This window comes from Antechinus flavipes, chromosome 2, assembly GCF_016432865.1.
Source record: "Antechinus flavipes isolate AdamAnt ecotype Samford, QLD, Australia chromosome 2, AdamAnt_v2, whole genome shotgun sequence".
Lineage (NCBI taxonomy): Eukaryota > Metazoa > Chordata > Mammalia > Dasyuromorphia > Dasyuridae > Antechinus > Antechinus flavipes.
Window position 1 is genome coordinate 583,880,404 of NC_067399.1, and position 21,912 is coordinate 583,902,315.

At 37.1% G+C, this 21,912-nt stretch overlaps 1 protein-coding gene across 1 annotated transcript in view; it reads left to right on the forward strand.

Moving 5' to 3' along the window:
- The window catches only part of SORCS3 (sortilin related VPS10 domain containing receptor 3), a 687,244-nt gene that overhangs the window by 660,979 nt on the left and 4,353 nt on the right, over positions 1 to 21,912 (forward strand). The window contains exons 20-25 of the mRNA XM_051981368.1: positions 2,556 to 2,689; positions 6,486 to 6,609; positions 8,649 to 8,761; positions 9,883 to 10,014; positions 14,357 to 14,456; positions 15,444 to 15,549. Coding sequence (XP_051837328.1) covers positions 2,556 to 2,689; positions 6,486 to 6,609; positions 8,649 to 8,761; positions 9,883 to 10,014; positions 14,357 to 14,456; positions 15,444 to 15,549 — 709 coding nt within the window. The remainder of the gene's footprint in view (positions 1 to 2,555; positions 2,690 to 6,485; positions 6,610 to 8,648; positions 8,762 to 9,882; positions 10,015 to 14,356; positions 14,457 to 15,443; positions 15,550 to 21,912) is intronic.

Below are 21,912 nucleotides of genomic sequence, written 5' to 3' on the forward strand. Positions count from 1 at the left end.
CTCAGGTCTTCCTGATTTCATGCCTGATGCTCTATCCATTGCACCATTTCTATATACATGTGTTTATAGACATACATATGCATACATACATATAATGTATATATACATATATTTATACATCATTATAGTACATATGCAATATATCAATGATATCAATTATACTGTACATGCATATATATACATGCATGCACGCATATACACTACATGTACATACTTTATACTTTATATGCAATATATATATATATATATATATATATATATATATATATATACACTCACAATATATAGACAATACTGCAGGAGCATATACATGCATATATGCATGCACAATATACTGTATATATAAATATTTTATACTTTGTATGCAATATATATACACAATATACAGACAAAACTGTAGGTGCAGGTACATGCATGCATGCACAATTATAAAAGCCCTTCCATCATCACACTTCCTTTGGGTGGGTACTTACTTGTGGTCAGAAGATTCTTAGTGGCAGTAGCCCGTCAGAAGTGAAGCTGGTTTATGCTGCAGGTTATGTGTGAGAAGGAGGAAATGTTCCTTGAAAATTTTATCGTGCTCATAATTCCCTCAAAATCAATCATGGCTGCTTTTAACAGCCAGTTATTAGAGCGATAACTGCTCTTGGTCTCACCTTGGGCCATTAGCTAACAAAAGTAGTTGTTAGCTGCCCATAATAACCAATTTCTCGTGGATTATTGGATTTTATCAGAGGGAGCTCTCTTTGATGGTGAGAATTTTCAGGAGCTTGTCATTTTCATTTTTATCTGAATTCTTCTTTGCCCCCCCCCCTTTTTTGCATACTTCATAGCCTTCTCTAGCTTTGAGCTGAACTTGCATCCTTCTTTTTGCTGAAAGCATCCTTGTGTCATTCCTATCATGTAAGATTTTTTACTTACATGAATCTTACCATCCACCCACAAGAATGAGTTGTATGGATCAGTATGGGTCAGTCCCACTGATGACCAATGGCTTCTACCCATGATGTGAATTTAGAAAAGTCCCTGTTAGTCGTTTTGTTCTAATCAACCCAGAGCAGCCAGCTAGCTTCTTAGGGCAAGAGTGGACAAATCTAATGAAGGGTGAGCAGAGATGATAAAACTAATGGAAATTCCCAGGGCCTCAGACTATACTTCTTAGGTTCTTTTCACATAAAAAAAGTTCTCCATTCCAATCAACAATTATGATAATGTCACTATGAGAAAGAAGCACAAGTTGTTGCTACATCCCTATTTAAAGTTGGGAAAACAGTATGTCCAAGTATTGCAGGTAAATCTAGGCCAGATTTAGGGCTAGAAGCTAAATCTTGTGAATTCTAATTCACTTCTTTCTTTGAAACATATTGCTTGAGATATGACTATAAATACAAACAATGAAGATTGTTTTGGATACCCCAATACATATTGCCTAATCTAAGAGATGAGAATATGGTCCTTATTTTAGAGATAAAAAATAATGTCTCTCTGCAACAGAACAGCTGCCACATGTTAACTTACTCTGAGATATGTGCATTAGAATGGTATCATCATGGGAACTCTCCATCACCCCCTCCTCAACCCATTTCAGTCAAATCAAACTCTGCAACTGCAAAGCCTTGGAGAGTCTATCTAATATATCCTGAACAGAAGCATTAAGCATTTTAATTTAATTCAGCATAAAAATAAAACAAGATTGGGGAACATTCACCCAACTAAATGTAAAGCTGAAACATTTGCATTTTCCCACCTGCATCTTCCTGTCCTCGTTTTATTTCCCACATGCTCTAAATTAAAATTCTCCATTGGTATGCATTAGATGTGTTTCTGGCATTCTGATTATTTGTTACCTTAAAACGTGTTGCTGCTCACACCTGTTTTATGAATGCAGTAAGGGATAGTCAGTTACTTCGCTGATATGTGGCTTAATTCAAACTTGGGAATTCTGCTTGTATTTCTATTGTTAGTTGAGAGCTCCCTTTGTCTCCTAACAAAGTCTTATCCACCAATCGGGATCCTGCAGGAGGACAGTGGACAAGAGGCCTTTGGAGGAATGATAATGACTTGGAGGAGGATGATAATGAGAAATCCCTCCCTCCCATATGATGAATTGACCCAAATCACAGTGTCCACTGGAGACAAAAGGGATGCCTTTTTCTCCCTTTGCTTATTGGTTTGTGTGTCTAGCAAGCTCACTTTATCCTTTAATTGATTATTTAACCAGTATTTTTGGATAAGCTAGAATGCAGAGGGAATCACCCAAGAAGGTTTTATTTAGAGTTCAGGAGCCCTCAGAGATTATTTCAAGCCAAGTTAATATATAAATAAATACACAAATAAAATTGTCGATTATTTCCTATTGAATCAGTTCTCTTCATCCAAATGTTCTCTTGTTGATGAAACAGCATTTGAAATGATGACTATGATTGATGTGTGCGTGTGTTTGTGTTCTTAAACTTGAGGTAGGGGAGCAAGGAAGGAATTGATGGTATTGGATAGCCCATTCTAGGAATTTTTTATCCTAAGAATTTAAATTGTTCTTCCCCTCATTCTTCTAGGTCCTGTGGAACATGTCCATCTCAGTGTTCCTTTTGTAGCCATCATGAATAAAGAGGTCAATGTCACTGCAGTTGTATGGCCCAGCCAGCTGGGGACCCTCACCTATTTCTGGTGGTTTGGCAACAGCACTAAGGTTTGAACATGTTTTTAAAATTTCTGGCATTAAATGTTGAGTTGTGGAGTTTAGAATCTTTTCATTACTAATAGAGGGATGGAAACAACAGTGATGTGACTAAGAAAATTGAATGTTTTCTTCCATCTTCATGAGAGAAGAACACACTTTTAGTGTGATGATACTTTGGCTCTTGTGATAATTATTTTAAATTTTGGATCCTAATAAAACCCATACATGCAAAAAAAAGAAATGTGCACTTAAAAATAAAGATAGTGGAATATACAATGAGAGATGGGATGATGTAATTAAAAGAACCCAGGATTAGGAGACTTAAGGCTGATCTGACTGTCTTCCTAGCCTCTTGTCACAGAATTGAAGAGTAAAAATAGTAGTAGATTCAAAAGATGTGAATTTAAATCTCAATTCTGCCACTAGTTTTCTGGGTGACACTTGAAAAGTCTGTTCTCTTTTCTGGATCTCAATTTCTTCATTTGTAAAATGAAATGATTGAATCCAATGATCATTATGGTCTCTGATGATCAATGTTCCAGTGAGGTTAACAATGAGATGAACTTGGTAAGTATCCCAACCTCTTTGGATCCCACTTCCACATCTGTAAATTCAGGAAGGTTGATTACATGATATATTTACTACTTTCCAGATGTGAAGGTTAGCAATTCTTGATGTTGACAAGATATAATTTAACCATTGAAGTGATGTTTTTCTGATCTTCCCAAGTTAGCCACCAGAACTGCGCTTTCCACTTTTTCTAGAAATCTGGAATAGTGGGTAGAATAATAAGGAGTGTTCATATCTCCTGTCCTGTCTTTCCTTTCCTCTCCTTTCTTCCCTTTCCTCACCTCTCCTGCCTTCCCTTTTCTTCCCCTCCCCACTTCTCTCTTCTCCTCTTCCCTCCCTTTCTTTTTCTTTTTTCTCCTCCTCTTTACTTTTCTGAATTTTATTTTATAACCAATGAGGAACTATTGAAAGCTTTTAAGTGGGAGAGTGACACACTTGCATGGCTTGATCATTTAGGAACATCTGTTTACACCGAGGTCTTATTTTTAAAACCTGGGTAATATGCAATAGCCAAATAATTTTATACTTTAAAATCAACACAGATTTAGTATGTTGTATGTTATTCTGGGGCAATTTGGTATAGTTAACTACAAAAATTTCATTTGCAGCTCACTGTTCCCATTAGTCAAGTAGAAATCTCATAAGTAAATTGTCACTCAGTGATTTGTCAGTTGGCTGCCTGAGCTTGCTAGATGACTTGTTACCTCTCTTGCCCAAAGGAATTCTCAATGGGAATAGATGGGGCTTACACATGGTTGGACTGCAAACCAGGCATTATTTTAAAAAATATATCATTGCAACTCCACCCTCCTGTCTGTCTAGAAGCCAGATTCAAAAAAGTCAATTGCTTGTCCATTGGATTTGGAGTCTTCTAAAAGGCCAATTTGCTGGAATTAAAAGAGGTTCAGCTTAATAAATGTGTCTGCTTGTCTAATAGATTTGAGCAAATGAACCTTAAAACACTTGATTTAATTTAACATGCGGCTCCAGACATCAGTGACTGGTTGAAAACTCAAGGAGCCAGTTAAGAGTTCCAGCTTCCTGATGGCAGTGAAACCAGCCGTGATGCTATAACAACTGATGAAAAACAATAGCAGTTTAGAAAAACAAGTGCCTCCATTTCCTCAGCCTGGCTCTGGCTCAAAGACCATTGTAAGCACCCTGCCCAATCTTCCTTGAGGTGGCCTGCTGCTGAGCCCATGCTAGCTGACCCACTGAAAGAGTTCTATCTGATCTCCTACACCCCATCTTTAGGTACCTGAATTTCTCAGGATAGTGGAAGATCTTGGGGAACTGGGCAGAACTTGCACATTCCCAGAGGAAATGAATTCTGAATTTTAACCTGACCTCAGCACTGATAAAGCTTGTAAAGTGGCAAGAGCAGTATTTGATAATAAATCTAAGAGTAGAAAAGCTTAGTGGTAAAGTAGAAAGAATGCCCGAGAGACAGTTAAAAGATTGGGTTTTAAATTTGGCTCTTTTCCTTGTAACCTGTGTGACCTTGAGCAAGTCAATCCCAGAATTCTATAAATAGAAGGAACTCTATATAAATGTTATTGACTGACTGCTTAAAAATTCCATTGAGCATCTACTAGCTCCTGAGTCAACCTATTCCACTTTTGTTACCTCAAATTTTAGGAATATTTTTCAGAGGCAACACAGGGAAGTGATTATAGAGTGTGGGACTTCCACTATAGAAACCCTAAGTTCAAACTTTGCCTTTGACACTCAATAGCAATGGGATCATGGGAGAGTATCTTGACCATAGTTCATCATCTGAAAAATGATGACATTAGACTAGATAATCTCTAAGGGATTTTCTAACTCTCTCTGACTATGATCCTTTTAATTCAATCTGAAATTTGTTCCTTTGCAACTACCACCCACTTTTACCCTTTGGCACAAAACAGAACAAGCTTATTCCATCTTGCACAAGAAAACCCTTTAAATATTTGAAGCACATAATCTTGTCTCCTCTTCCCCTGCCTCCAACCACCTTTTAAAGATTTTCTTCTCTAGTCTAAAATTAAGACTTTTCACCATCCTAGTCGCCCCTCCTCTGTGAATTCTCCAGCTATCAAGGTTGTTTCTAAATCTGTACTCTCACAACAGGAAACTGAAATCTAAGAGTGATCTCATCAAGGCAGGACTTTTACCTCCGTTCACATACACATGTGTATATACAAACACACACACACATACACACATACACACACACATAGAGAGAGAAAGAGATAAGTGTATATGTATGCGTTTTAATATATATATACACACACACACACACACACACACACACACACACACATATATATATGATGTAGAAGGAAGAGAGACAGAAAAAGAGAGATTTAGATAAATACATATCAATCTAAAATGATAGTAACTTTTTTGACTGTCACATTAGACTATCACACAGTCTGCAAACTACTAATATCTCCAGGATCTTTTTTTCGCCTCAGGCAAAGTGCTTTCTAGTCATGCCTTCCTCCCCCATCTTGTGCTTATAAATTGATACCAGGTATAAGATAGTACATTTATCTTTTTAAAATTTAATCTTCTAAGATTCTGTTTAAAACCTTCATATATAAACAACTTTTCTACTCTACTGCCAACCTGTACATTATCTGTCCCTCCCTGCTTTATATCAACTATAAATTGGATAAACAGACCAACTGTACCTTTAACTCAAAGGTTTGAAAAAAAATATTAAGTATCATAGGACCAAGAATAAATTCTTTTCAAGTCTGTGCTGGAGACCTGCCATATTGATGTTATATCAATCCCATTTTGAGTCTGGGTGTTCAACAAGTTCTAAAATACCTGTCTAAGTTTAAATCTTAAGTCATACTTACCAGCTCTGTAACTCTGGGCAAGTCATTTATTATCACTCTATTTGTTTCAGTTTTCCTAATTAAATGAAGATAATAGTAGCACCTATCTCAGGTCATGGTTGTGAAAATAAACTAGATTCACAAACATTCAGGTACTATTTCAATGCTTTTATTATATTATTATTGCTCCTACATTAAACTTCCTCAATCACAGCTGCTAGTAAGTTGTACCAATTATATTTATTTCATCTCACTAATTAGGAATTAAGACTCCATGGGGGTGTGAGAGAGGCAGGTGAATAAGATGCTGATTAAAGTATTCTTGAGATGATCAGAGGAAGAATCCAGTGACTTTCAGGAATTGGACACGAGTGGTAATTTTTTTTTTCTTTGATGTCTTTCAGCCCCTGATCACCTTGAATAGCAGCATTTCCTTCATGTTCACCTCAGAGGGACTAAACACTATAACAGTCCAGGTGGCAGCCGGCAACGCCCTCATCCAGGACTCCAAAGATATTGCAGTTCATGGTAAAGTAAAGCACTAATATTGGGGCTCTTGTTGATCCCCAAGCCATTCAGCAGAAATTTTACCTCCCTCCCTCCTCCAGCAGGCAATAGGAGCCTTTGTAGAATGAGTCAAAGAACAAATCCCAGCTCTTTTCTTCCTTTGAGTGAATTAAGACAAAGTGACAATGGGGACAGGGCAGTAAGAGCAAAACTGTTCCTCCCTTTTGTTTGAACCATTTATTGTCAGCAAAGACAATTTACCCATGATTCCATAGTTACAATGGAGAGACTACACACTGCAAGGCATTCTGGGTTAAGGAAAGCCCAAGTCAGGAATACTGAGATGGTAAATTCTGATAACCTGTTAGGGAGTTCAATAAATATTGAACACTTCCAGTTTGTATGAAATACCCTGTGAAGATGAGAAAGGCAAGAGGAATCCAGCCCCCCGTCTCCAATGACCTTAAAACCTCATTGAAATGATGAAACATTCATGAAATTAGACAGTGTGTCACAGTGGAAAGAATACTGGATTTGAATCAAAGGAACTGGATTCAAATCCTGACTCTGCCTGTTACAACGTGTATGATCTTTCTATGTTTCAGAGTTTTTATATCTTCTCTGTAAAAATGGGAAGGTTAGATAAACTGACTTCAGAAATTCCCACCCTCTATAAATCTATGATTTGATGACTTAGCAAGAAATGGAAATCAGACTATATATATGTACATCTAGAATCCACAGAATAATGAAGGGGTTATGAAATGGGTGAAGGGCTGGACCATGTTATGGTTATAAATTTCAAATTGTTGCACTCATTTTCAGTCATGTCTCATTGAAGAGCTTCATGATCCCAATTAGAGTTTTCTTGGCAGAAACCCTGGAGTGATTTGCCCCTTTTTTTCTCCAGCTCATTTTACAGAGGAGGAAACTGAGGCAGACAGTCTTAAAGAACTTGCTCAGGGCACATAGCTAGTAAATATCAAGGTCCCTGTGCAAATATTAGCATTTAAAAAAATAAATGTGAATTTGTCCTTCCTCAATATCTCTGACACCATCATTTCTTGAAGCAACAAGCTACAAAATTTCCTAGATGTGTGATTGTGAGCCACTTAGTTAAAGTTTTTGAGCCTCAGTTTCCTTATCTGCAAAATTGGACATATTGGCCATTTCATGGAAGTGTTGTGAGGAAAGTACTTTATAAATCTTCAGTTGCTACATAAATGTAATTTACTATTGCTGTTGAGAAGTCAGGAACTATATTTAGAGGGGTATATCATGATAGCTAGGATGATCTTGGTACTAGCCCTGTCTCTGATACGTACTGTCATATGAACAGTCAATTGCCCAGTAAATCTGGCTGAGTCTAAGACTAAGGTGCAGAGAAGTTGTTGGTCTTCACTGACCGAGGGAAGTATCTGTCAGGATCTCTCTTCCAAAGGAAAAAGAAGCAGCAATTAACATTATCAAGTTAGAAATGCCTTGACCTGGATTAATACTGTTCCTAACTACCTATCCATCTTTTGACCACATGTGTGTTAGTCCTTGACTCCAGGTGGCTGTCCAGACTGGTTGATGTGGCCACCCCAGTGATGTTTATTCATTCACTTTTTAAGTACCCATAACATTTAGCTGGGGGACAGATAAAAGTATAAGACAAAGAGGGACAGTGTGATGGGGTGGTAAAATCCCCACCTGACCCCATTATTTAAGTTTTCATATAAAGTTTGTTTTATGGCATCAGCCTTTGCAGTAAGAATATTGCTCTTCTGGGATTTCACACAGGATGCCTATTTTCAGAATTTGTATATTTCAGAAAATGGATCTTTTACAGTGAATACATGTTTATATTTCAGAATTTACAGGGCTGGCATATGGAGGTGAATAGACCTGTTTCTAATAACTAAATTTCTATTACTTTCTAGTATACAAATTTCAATGTAATATTATCACTGGACTAACTTACTTTTCCCATCCTATCCCACCCTCTTTTTTCTTGTCTTCCTCTCTATGTCTCTGTCTCTTTGTCTCTTTTTCTTTCTCTGTTTCTCTATCTGAAGAGTATTTCCAGTCACAGTTACTGTCATTCTCACCCAATCTGGACTATCACAATCCTGACATCCCTGAGTGGAGACAAGATATTGGCAAAGTCATCAAGCGAGCTCTGGTCAAAGTAGGTTGGCTCTCCTTCTTCCAAGCAGTTGAGAATGGAGTAGGGAAGGGTAATAGAAAAGATATAAATTTAGAAGGCTTTTTCAGGAAGGACCACTAAGTTGGAGAAGCTAATTAATTTCATGTTTCTCCTTTCCTGCCATTTGAGGACTGATGATAATAGTGAAAGTTTTTTATTTGGGGGTAGGAGTTTAAGGCATTGGGGTTGAGGATGTCTTTAAATATTTAAAGAACTATCATATCAAAGAGTAATTAGATTTGGTCTTGGCTATAATCATAAATAGAAAATAGAAATAGGGCAAAAGGAAAACAGTTTTTGCTTCATTATAAGGGAAATAAAAGCAATTATTGTAACTGTATAGAAATAGAATAGACTGCCTCAGGGAGTAATGAGTTCTCTCAATGGATGTATGGAAGCTGTAACTGGATGACCACTTGTTGGTTGTGAGTGAGGTTAGACTAAGTGACTTTTGAGGTTTATTCTAATTTTAAAATTCTATGATTCTATCAATTCAGTCAGTTTCCTATGGCGACAAAAAAGGTCATTCTTTAGCAGAATGAATATTTTAGGGCATCCTAGCTGAGAGAGGATTCACAAATGATGAAAGTTTGATCGCTTAATCTACTTGGATATCCTCTAAAACACAGAACTCGCCATGATACCTGATGCTCTAATCTCTGTGAGGTAAATTTCATTTCCTTATCGGAATAATTAACTGTCCTCCTACAGCATACAGGCTGGCAGAGGAAAATCTATCTTTAAAGAGAAAAAAATGTCCCCTCCCAATGTTGACACCATAGACCAAAACTTCATTTTATTCACTCTGGTTATGGCTCTATGATTTTGTGCCCTGCCATTTTCTGGTAAGTGTATCTTAAATAATCCAGAAGTTAAAGAGCATTAACCACGACCATCTCAATCCAGCAAATATTTATTAAGTACCTATAATGAATAAAATACTGTAATCAATAGTGGGAGAGAAATATAAAGTTGAGAGAAAACTGAGTACATCCTGACCTCACTGTACTTATAGTTTTGCTTTTTGTTTTGTTTTACTGAAGGTATGTCCTATACACAAAGTGGTACTATTGTCACTGATATTTGTCATGATATCTCTGCAGGTCACTAGTGTTCCAGAAGACCAGATTCTAGTGGCGGTGTTCCCTGGCCTCCCTACCTCAGCTGAACTCTTCATCCTGCCTCACAAGAATATGACTGAGAGAAGGAAAGGCAATGAAGCCGACCTGGAGCAAGTGAGTGAGAGAAAACACTAAGACTGGGACATGAGGGAAGCAGGACATCCTTAAAAATCATCCCTTTTTTCTGCATATATCCCATACCTATATCCCTTTATCTTTCAGAAAATTAGCTCCATTTTTGCACCTTGTACTTATGGGAAATGAACTGTTTGTCATCCATAATGCTTTCCCTTCTCCAACACTGATTTGTCAATGCTTCCGGCTCCAATTGTCACCAAAGTACTATTTGGATCCCTCATCTTGGTTACAAGATGCTCTTGGGTTCTTAAAGGCTGTGCCAGCAGAAAGTTTTCCTGGGAGGTCTTATCAAGGTAGATATACTTCAACCACAAGGTCTTTGATGGTATTTCAGTTATCTTGGGACTGGTATATGTGATACCATTCACCATCATGTTTTCAAAAGAATTATTAATTTTAGATCCATAACAACTCTGAAAGTCCATCTATTATGTCATAGGAGGCATTTGTCCTGCATTGCTAAGCAAAAAAGCCATGCCAGTATTATTACAGATCCTTGGGACGGCCATTCAGATTCTACAGCAAAGGTTCTTAAACATTTTTACATGATAGAGACCCCATTTGCAGTCTGGGGAAGCCAATGGATCACTTTTCAAAATTGTATTTCTAAAGGCATATGAAATACATATGATTATTTTTAAAATCAGTCACAAAAATATTTTTAAAATGTGTATTTCTATAATCTCTGCTAAAGGAGAGGCTGGGTATATCACTTGAGTTTGGAAGTTCTGAGGTACAATGGGGCTAAACTCAATTATGTGGCTGTTTTCACTAAGACTGACATCATTATGGTGGGCCTGGAGAGCAAGCAGCTACCTGATTGTCTATAGAAGGACAAACTGAACCAAGTATACAAAGAAGGAGAAAGATTCCCCCAATAGTGGGATTGGGTCTGTGTGATTGCTATGATTCCAGTCTGGAAGAGACAGGGAGACCTTGTCTCCAGCTAAGAAACTAAATGAATAAATAAACAAAAGGGTAAAGAAATGAATACAAAAATGGTTCAATTGAGAAACATTTTTTAAAATAAAAATATTTTTAAAAAATCTACAGATTCCAGGTTGAGAATTCTAAAACGTTCCATGTCTAATGTCATGGAAGGGTCCACAGACTGGTTGGCAGCTCAGGGAAGTCTTGGTAACTCAGGCAAGTGCATCTTTCAGATCACAACCACCCTGTCTCTCCTAAGTATTTGGCATCTCTGCAGACCCTTAAGAAGAGATATTTTCCATTGCAATGACAACAGTTGGCAGGGGTGGGCAGATGTGATACAAAGTACAGTCTAACTGCCAGGGATAGTTCTGGCACACAGGCTGGCAGGGGAAAAGCTTTCTATCTGGGATGAGGAAAATGCTCCCTCCAGATGTGGGCACCAGAGAATAAAACCTCATTTTGCTAGTTCTGGTTATGGCTCTGTGACTTTGTGCCCTGCTATTTTCTATCCTTGCAAGCCCTGTCCAAAAAGAGAAAGCATTTGAATTTTTCTATGTATGCTGGGAAAGTTTGTTTCTTATCTCCTAGCTGAAATCCTGAACAATTTAAGCTCTTCTTCTTCTGGAGAGAAAATGAATTGTTTTTAGACTTGACTCCCTGGGGAGAAACAGATTGCCTTATCTTGCCTTGGCTAAGAAAACTGCTTTTCTCCGAGATTGTCCAAAGGGATTGTGATTTACCGGTGTCTTCAAGTGGGTAGAGGAGCACTGATGGGTGTGAGGCACTAGAAACAACACCCTGAGCCCATCATCTCCCTTCCTTTGTCCTCCTGAGCATCAATCCTTTGACAACTGCAGGTCAGAACAGTCATGGCAGTGAAAGCAGGCAGAGGGTGAGTTAAAGGGGCTAAAGGCCACATTTCTGGGGCTGAAACAAAAGGAAAATGTTCCTTATCTTCCTATAGCCTGTGGTGAGGATGTCATCCATGTCATGGGTGGCTTTCTGGCTCCAGAATCCTGATCCAAAGGACAGCTGGACTGTCTCTTGTACTATTTCTACTTTACTCAACACCTCCAAACTTCCTTAGTAGAGATATGTTGCTTTGAAATCTGAAAGATGTGAATTCAAAGCCTGCCTCTCAGTCTCAATTTCCCCATCTACAAAATAAGGAGAGTGATTTTGATGACCCCTAAGGTCTCCAGTTCTAAACCTATGAACCTATGATGTCTAGTGAAGCTAATTGTTGAAACTTCACTCATAGGGTCAATAAATTGTTTGGTCTCAGGCTATTACCCAAAGCTTTGATTTACACAGTTGTGAACCCATTGTTGACCCATTGTCAACAAGGTTATAGAAACCAGGTGACAGAGGGCCAGCATTTTTGAAGGCTAAAAGGCACTAGCTCATCAAGTCAAAGACCTGAGTTCAAGTCCTAATCTTAATTCATTGTATAGTCTGGGCAGAGTTTTGATCTATAAAGTATGGGGATACTTTTTGACCCTGAAGATATATTTATAGCTTTGATGATTGAATTTTTTAACTCAACTTAACCATTAACTTTACCTCTCTGAATTTCAGTTTCTTCGCCTGTAATATAGAAATTACAATGGCACCCACCTCAAACAGTTGTTGAAATGAAATAATACATGAAAAATATGAAATGAAATGAATTAACATATGTAATAATGTATTTAAAATTTGAAATAATATCTGAATGAAAACTATATAAATTAAATAATATATGTAAAATTTTTGGTAAGCCCTAAAACAATACATAAATCAGGAGATCTTAAGCTGGGATCCATGGCTTGTTTTATAGAAATATCTTGATAACAATCAATTATTAATATAATAGTATGATATTAATTTTTCTCATAACTATATTTCAATATAATTGGCTTCCTTTGTAATTCCATTTATTTTATGCTTTTAAAAAGCATTGTTCTGAGAGGGGGGGTCTGTGGGTTTCAGCAGACTGCTAAAAAAATCTGTGGCATAAAAATGATTATGAACCTTTGATAACTAACTATGTTGGTTATCATCATTTTCATTGTTATAAGAAGAAGAATGGATTTGGACTCCCCTCTACATTTCCTTCTAGCAGCTTGGGTCCTGCAATGGCCATAGTTTTCCGCAGCCTTCCTTCCTTAAGTAGAAGGATTGTGCATTGGAGTTGGCCAGAAATAAAACAGTCTTCTCAATGAGTACATCACTTTTACCAGACCTCTTTATTCTGAAATAGCAAGTGACATGTGTGAACTATATTTGGAAGCTACAATATCCATCCATTTAGATAAATAGGTAATTATGGTGATGAATAGCAGCTGTGATATTAAGGCGAGTAAAGCAAGATAAGAGTTGGGAACAACAGCCTGAGTCTGTTGAAGTTTTATGCTGGAATTATGGAGTGATTAAATCAACTTTCCACATGCTTAGGCCTGCTGGAGAAAATGAAGTAGGAAAAATGACTCCTAAATTTTTGGTGGCAGGTCTTTGCTTTTTTTCTTCTCTGCTGCCCATTGTTCATCAGCTGTTCATCAGTCAATGACTTGAGTATGGGAATGGGATAGGGACAAGAGGATAAAGAGGAGGTGCTTTTCCCCAGAACTCTTGAGAAAGTTTCCTCTCCTGTATTGGACCCACTTAGTACATTGAGGGAACTGATTGATGGTTGGATAAGCATTGGATACTAGATAAAGCAGTGGATAGAGGAGATTGTCAGACATTTGAAGTTAAGAAGATCTGAATTCAATCCTGACTTAGACACTCTGTGTGAATATAATCTCTCTCAGCCTTAGTTTCCCCATCTATAAAATAAGGGGAGTGGCTTTGACCTCCTTCATCTCTAAGCCCATGATCTTATGACCACTAGTGAAGCTAATTGTTGAAACTTCACAGATAAGGTCTCTAAATTATTTGGTCTCAGGTTATTCTCCAAAGTTTTGATCAGACAGGTTGTATCCCATTGTAGACCCAAGCTTCAAATCAATAAGGTATATATATAAATATCATATAGGTAATTAATATATATATCAATATTATATAGGTAATTTATACATATATATCAATATCATATAGGTAATGCATATATATATCAATATCTATCTATCTATATCAATATCTATATCTATATCTATATCTATATCTATATCTATATCTATATATATATCAATAAGGTAATACAAACCAGGTGGCAGAAGGCCATCAGCCTTGTGGACTAAAAGGCACTAAATGAGGAGATGACACCTGAGTTCAAGTTCTGATGTTAATTTATTATGTATTGTCTGTTAATTTTGATCTATAAAATATGGGGATACAAATCTTTGACTTTCTTTCTCCTCAGTCCTCACCATTCTATCTACCTCTTTTTATTTTCATTTTGCAGATTGCAGAACTTCTGTTTAATGCTCTAAATCAGAACTTGATCCAGTTTGAGCTCAAGCCAGGGGTCCAAGTCATTGTCTATGTCACTCAGTTGACATTAGGTGAGTGCCCACAGAGGAGAGGAGGTGGTTTTAGGGGCTGTAATTTTTGATCTTTAGAATGAAAAGGAAATGAAAGCCTTTCTTCTTAGTTTCTATAAAAAATATGCTTTTTACAAGTTCTTTTGTTTTTAGTGACCCAATAGAAATCCTTAACCATATGGGAAAATAACATGATAGGGAGAAAATACTGTATCATAAGTTAAATAAACAGATTGCTGTGTATCTTTGGATTAAAAAAAAAATACTGCTTTCTAGGCTTCCATTTCCTTGTAAGGAAATTGACACCATTTGGTGAGTTGATATTTAAAGTGTCTTCCCATTCAATATATTCTATAAAAGTTGGTTAAGAAGGTGGGGTGAAGCTCAATCATTGTAAAAAGGAATGGAGAATGTAGATGCCCAAGTCCCTCCTGTGCTATCTGTCTGTCCCCAGCCCAGAATGGTCAGGTCTTGAAGTTTATCCTTAAATCTTTCCAGTGAATGGAGTGTTTCTCTATATCCCAAATGTGGAAGCTTTTCAGAGCATCAGGCCAGTTGGGCTTCTGAGGATTCAGTAGAGAAACAGAATGAAATAATTCATTATTATTTCACCTTGAATGCCTTAAGTAACTGCACACAATAGTTGTCCCAAAGTACTTTGAGCAGACAGAGAACATTCCAGCCTTCCTCCTGCTTTCCTCAGCTGGGTATAGATTACCTAAAGAATAGTAAGTTTACTCAAGCAGAGTCTGTCGTGATCTTTTATCTGAGAAACAGTGGTCCATGGCTTTCTCCCTGATGGAGGCCATGAGCTCAAAACAAAATGCAGCTTGTGTGTATGAATTGCCTTTGCAAAACAGCAGGTGAGGCAATGAGAAACAACAGATAAGCAAAGCAACTGGCTTGCCTCTTTTCTCAGGACAGAGCTAATATTTCTCCCAATTTCCCTTCCCCTCCCCAGAGAAGAACATATATAGAGAACTTCCTAGTATTTTTTATTCCTTTCAGCTCCACTTGTGGACTCCAGCACAGGGCACAGCAGCTCAGCAATGTTGATGCTTTTGTCTGTAGTCTTTGTGGGCTTGGCTGTCTTCTTGATCTATAAGTTTAAAAGGTAAGTGCTAACCACTTTCAGTTTTACCTTGGGAATTGGACAAGGAGAGCGAGTTGTTGTCTTCCTTGTACCTAGACTCTACCTCCCCTCCCAGACTACCCAAAGGGCATTAGAGTAGATGACATTCACAGCTGGAGTTTCCCTATATCTGTTTTTCTGTGTTCTTCAATTAACTTGTGTTTTTCTAACTTTATTTATAAATTCCTTGAGGTTAGGATTTGCTATCTTATTTATTCTTGCACACAATAGGTATTTAATAGATAATTATTTATTGAAAGAAGGAATGAAGGACTAAATGAGTAGAAAAATGAATAAGTGGATAGATAAGTAGAAAATGGATGAATGAGTGGATAGATGGATGGATAAATGGTGGCTGGATGTATGATGATTATGTGGGCAGAGTAGTTTCTTTGTTCCAAATAAAGTCATAAAGAAGCAAAAGGAAATAAGCTAACAAGTATCATTTCTTTTTATTTCTCTTTGATCTTCAAGTTTACCTCTGCAACCACATATCTTACTCCTCAGGATGGCCCCTAGTTCCTACCGTTCTGATACTTGAATGATCACAGAAATAGCTTTTTATGCTGTAAATGATTTTTTAAAAGAACAAAAAAATCTCCCCTCACAAATTTAACTGGCAATAATTTAGTTAACATTCATATACTAAAATTACTCACCTTCCATCTCTCAGTTTTTCCTAATCAATTTCCTTTTAAAAACTTAGAGGAAAAATAACACAACTCTGCATGTGTTCAGGAAAAAAAAAATCCGAAAGCAATGGGAGTTGAATCATAAAAGAATAATTCAGGACATGAAATTGTAATCAATAGTTCTATTCCATTAGTTCTCAATTGTAGTTCCTCTATTAGCAAAAAGGATATATTCCACTGATGAGCCTCTTTGGCAGAAACTTTATAACCAGAGGCAGAAATAAAATAGACAGCATATGGATGACATCTAAGGTATAGGGATAGAGGTGGAGACGGGGAAGGAGGCTACAGAATGAAAAATCATTAAATAATAATGTCACCAGGCAATTTAAAATGTTCTTGAGAGACTGTAAGGGGACAGAGCAAGTTCCATCTAGGTTGAATGCAGGAAACTAGGGGATACAGGAACAAAGGGATTCCAACCTTCACCTGGAATCCCCCCTTGACTTCCCTCTGTAGTCTCAAGTCCTATAATACTTTCATCTTATCTATTTCTCCTTCCCACGGATCTGGCTACCTATGGGCTGAAGCCTAAAATACTTTTAACTAAGGACCAAATTTTTCTTTCCATAGTGAATGTAAAAAAGCTTCAAATGCCCAGCTGATTTTCAACTTATTAGACAAATCACTTGAACATATAATGAAAAATTATCACTTTCTTTGATTTGATTGGAGAAAAGGGAAAGAACTGGGAAAAGGAAGAATGAGTGGTTTACTGATACAGGAAGTAGAGCTTAGGGGAAAAAAATAAGAATATTGAAGACTGTTTAGTTCTAGGATAGTGAAGTAGTGCTTGGAAGTACCTTGCTTATGTCAAACACAATTATTGAATCCTGTGATTTATAGAGATCCCTTTTTGCTTTTTTCCTCCCCTTCCTTTCTTTCTTGGTTTTACTTCGAACCCCATTGACTTCCTTAAAATGAGCACCATTCATTGAGATAGCACTGTACAATAAATTCTCCTGCTCCCCATACCACATCAGGAGCAATTCTGTCCCTTTGGAGGGTCCAGACAATCCACAGTTCACTATGGAGCTACATGAGAACTACAGTGTCAATCAATAAACCCCGACTTTTAAAAAAGTAACCGGCATCCCGTACACTCTTTCTTGAATATCAAAAAATTTTGGAGTTGCTCCCCAGGCTCCTAGCCAGAGCTTCAGGCCTCCTTCCCACTGATGCACGGCTTCTTTATTTCCTCTCTGCCAGGTCAGCTGCATCTGTAAATCTTTCAGTTCCATTAGGCACAAAGAATCGCAGGCTGTGAGTGCCTGGCTCCTGGACACAGACTTTGCTTCTGTTTCTTCTGGGGAAATTGAACTTTCTAGATCATTGGCTTGGCTCTGCTTTCAAACTCCAACCTTTCTCTTCACAGCTCCCCAGTCATTGCCCCCAAGGGCTGACCAGCAGGAGGAGAAGGTCTGAGTCACATTGCCAGCCCTAACTACACTTTAAGTAACCGTGAGACTGCCATCCCCTATTTGGTGTGTGGATGTGAATAACATCCAATAATGCCGCTGTAATAAAAATACAATTTAAATACATAATATAAAATAAATATATAATAAAAATTATATAAAACATAGTTATATGCAATTAAATATAATTACAATATAAAACAAAGTAATATAAAATATTAATATAAAACAAAGGCACAAGCATTTCTCAAACTGTTCTCATCATACTAAGATATCCAATTTCTTGAGGAAATGTTTGAAGTTGTTAAAGTACTTTGTGGCTTTGCCGGCATGGCCTTGCCATTGTAATTGTACCTATTTTATTATTTAATGCTGTCTCTGAAGGTCTCTAGGCACATTGTGTGTGAGACACAAACAAAGATAATGTTTGTTAGCTGAAAAAGCTGGAAAGAGCATCAGACCCTGGCTCAGGAGGCCCAAGTGCCATTCAATAGTTGGTGGGCCTAAGGCAAGTCTTCTAATCTTTCTGTAAAATGAACTAATTTTTTTCTTACAATGTCCCAAGACCATTGAAGGAATTGAAAATAAAATGCTGAAGCACTCCATCTAAGCTATGTTATTATGCAGATATGAAAGTAGAATTTTTTTGCCTTCAATGTATCATTGGATAACCTGGGAAATGACCAGAGAAAAATCTGTTTAAATCTTTCCCATTGTTGCATTGATTCACATGATCAGATATGGTAGAGAGTATTTGGTTCATTTAAACATTTTTATTCAGTTGTTTCTTGAGATAATTTCAGTAAAAGTTTAGTGTAAAACTGTGGATTTGGCTTTGAGGGAAGGCAAAGTTGTTATTTCAATCACATTTGACTCTTGTTGTCCCTATTTGGGGTTTTCTTGGCAAGGATCCTGGAGTGGTTTGCCATTTTCTCCTCCAGTTCATTTTACAGGTGAGAAAACTGAGACAAACAGTATTAAGTGGCTTGCTTGGCGGCACATAACTAGCAAGTATCTGAGTTAAAATCTGAACTCATAAAGTTGAGTTTTTCATTGCACCATACAGGACTTAGTTTCCATCTTAACTTATGTTTTTCTGCACAACGGAACTCTACTTATTTTGGGGGAATTTACTTTTGCTTTGGAAGTCAAAGGACTGGGGAGGGTCTAGAATGGGCTCTAACACTAACAAAAAATGAGATATTGGGCAAGACACTTCCCTTCTCTGGGCCACAATTTGCTTTTCTGTAAAATACAGGAGGTCCTGGGGGGGTAGGACCTAAGATAGGTCTCTGCTCTCCCTTTTTGCTGTGATCCAGTTGTGTTTGATTCCTTCATAAAAAGTCAGTGTGATGAAAATGGCTGAGTAAATGCTGGAATTTGACCAACTTCTCCATCAAACTGCTCCAAATTTCTTTAAATAATATCTCCAAACTAATTTTAGGGCATCACAACACCCAAAAAATGGAGTAGAACGTTTTTCAGCCAAAGGCAATTTAGCAGCTTAGCAGAAAAGGCCTGTGGAACCCAGGGTAGGAGCTTAGCCCACAATCCCAGGGCAGACCCAGGCCCAGCTCCAGCCAGACCCCAGAATTAGCTGGTTGGAACCTCTGCATCAGTAGCAGTGCTGGAGGCTTCTGGATCTCAGTCCCAGGATACGAGGGAAGACTCTGAAGGTTAGCAGAGAGAGTCTGTGGCAACAGGGTGGGAATGTGGTGTGCAGTCCCAGCATAGCCCCAGTCCTGGCCAGCACACTAGATCTTACAGTCACAGTGAGGCTGGGACACACTTAACAGCTACAGGGCAGAAAAGAATGATTGTGATCAGATTTCTGGAAGGATTTCTGGAAACAGCTGCACAAAAACCCTGAAACTTGGGATAATGCATCCTCCACCCTGGAAATAGAGCACTACTTTAACAAAGAATTAAAAGCAGAGGAATAGGCTAGGAAAATAGCAGAAAACAAAAAAAATGTTTCTGACCATTGAAAATTATTATGATGACAAAGATCAAAACACGCACTAAGAAGATAACAAAGTCAAAGCTTCTACAGCCAAAGCCTCAAAGGAAAATAAGAACTGAGCTCAGGTAATGGAAGGGCTCAAAAGGGACTTTGAAAATCAAGTAAAAGAAATAGAGGAAAAATTAGGGAAAGAATTGAGAGGTGCAAAAGGAAATATAAAAAACTAATAAGGAGAAGAATGCCCTAAAGAACAAAATTAGCCAATTGGGAAAGGAAGTACAAAAGCTCACTAAGGAAAATAATTTCTAGAAAAATAAATAGAATTGAGTGAATGGAAACTAATGATTTTATGAGAAATCAAGATACAATAAAGCAAAACCAAAAAATGTGAATTATCTCATTGAAAAAAAATTGACCTAGAAAATACATCCAAGAGAGATAATTTTAAAATTATTGGTCTACGTGAATGGCATGATCAAAAAAAGAGCCTGGACATTGTCTTTCAAGAAATTATCAAGGAAAATTGTCCTGGTATTCTAGAACCAGAGGGTAAAATAGAAATGGAAAGAATCCACTAATCGTCTCTTGTAAGAGATCCCCAAATAAAAACTCCCAGGAATATTGTAGCCAAATTCCAGAACTCCCCGGTCAAGGAGAACATATTGCAAACATCTAGAAACAATTCAAGTATAGTGGAGCCACAGTCATAATAACACAGATTTAGCAGCTTCTACATTAAAGGACCAGAGGGCTTGGAATATGATATTCTTGAGAGCAAAGAAACTAGGCTTTCACCAAGAATCACCTACCCAGAAAACTTCTTCAGAGGAAAAAGGTGGTCATTCAATGAAACAGAGGATTTTCATGCATTCATGATGAAATGAAAATAGAGCTGAATGGAAAATTTGATTTTCAAATATAGGATTCTGGAGAAGCATAAGGAAATAATCTGGAAAGTGATTTCATAAGGGAATTAATGAGGTTTATATGTTTATATTCCTACATGGGAGGATGATACTTATAACTCATTAGAATATTCTCATTATTATAACAGAAAGAATATATATATATACATATATATGTAGAGAGAGAAGGGGGGAGGTATGAGTGTGAGTTGAATGTGAAAGAATAATTTTTTAAATTATGAAATTAAGGGGTGAGGGATCAATGTACTGAGAGAAAGTGAAAGGGAGAAGTGGAATAGTGCAAATTATCTGCCATAAAAAAGAGGCAAGGAAAAAAAAAAAACATTTACAGTTGAGGGCAAGAGGGGGAATAAAGAGGTGATGAGCGAACCTTACTTTCATCAGAATTGGCTCAAATAGGAAATAAAATACATACTCAATAGAGGTCTTACCCTGCAGGAAAATAGGAAGGGAATGGGATTTGAGAAGGGGAAAGGGAGATAAAAGAGAGGGCATATTAGAGGAAGAAAAGGCTCAATAGCAAAACACCTTTGAGGAGTGACAGGGTAAAAAGAGAGAGAGAAAAAATGGGAAGGGGAAGAAATATAATTAGCAATAGTAATTATTAAAAAAATTCAAATTAAGTTTCTCTGCTAAGACCTCATTTCTCAAATATAAAGGGATCTGGATCAAATTAATAAAAAAAAATAAGTCATGCCCCAATTGATAATGATCAAAAGATATCTGTGCCCAAAGGGCTGAAAATTCATTCATGTCCTTTGACCTAATAATACCCCTACTAGACATGAATACCAAAAGTGATTTGGTTTAAAAAAAAACAGTAAAAAAGGAGAAATGACCTATATGTACAAAAATATTTATAGCAGCTCTTTTCTCAGGACAAAAAAAAATTAGAAATTGAGGGTATGTCCATCAATTGGAGAATGGCTCAATAAACTATGGTATATGTTTGTGATGGAATACTATTGTTCTCTGGGAAATGATGAGCAGAATTCTTTCAGGTTTTAAAAAAAAAAAACTGGAAAATTCTCCATGAACAAAGTGAAATATGCTGTATACAAAGTAATAGCAATGTTCTGGGATGACCAAATGTAAATGACTTTGCTATTCTCAGTAATATAAAACACTCATGACTACTCTGAAGGATTTTTGATGAAAAATCCTATTCATACCTAGAGAAGGAACTGATTGTGTCTGAATGCAGGTTGACGCATTCTCTGTCTCTCTCTCTTTCTTTTTAACTTAATTTTTTTGGTGATTTTTATTTTCATTTGGGTGGGAGACCTATATTTTCTTTCACAACTTGACTTTTATGGAAATGTTTTGCATAACTTCACATGTGATTT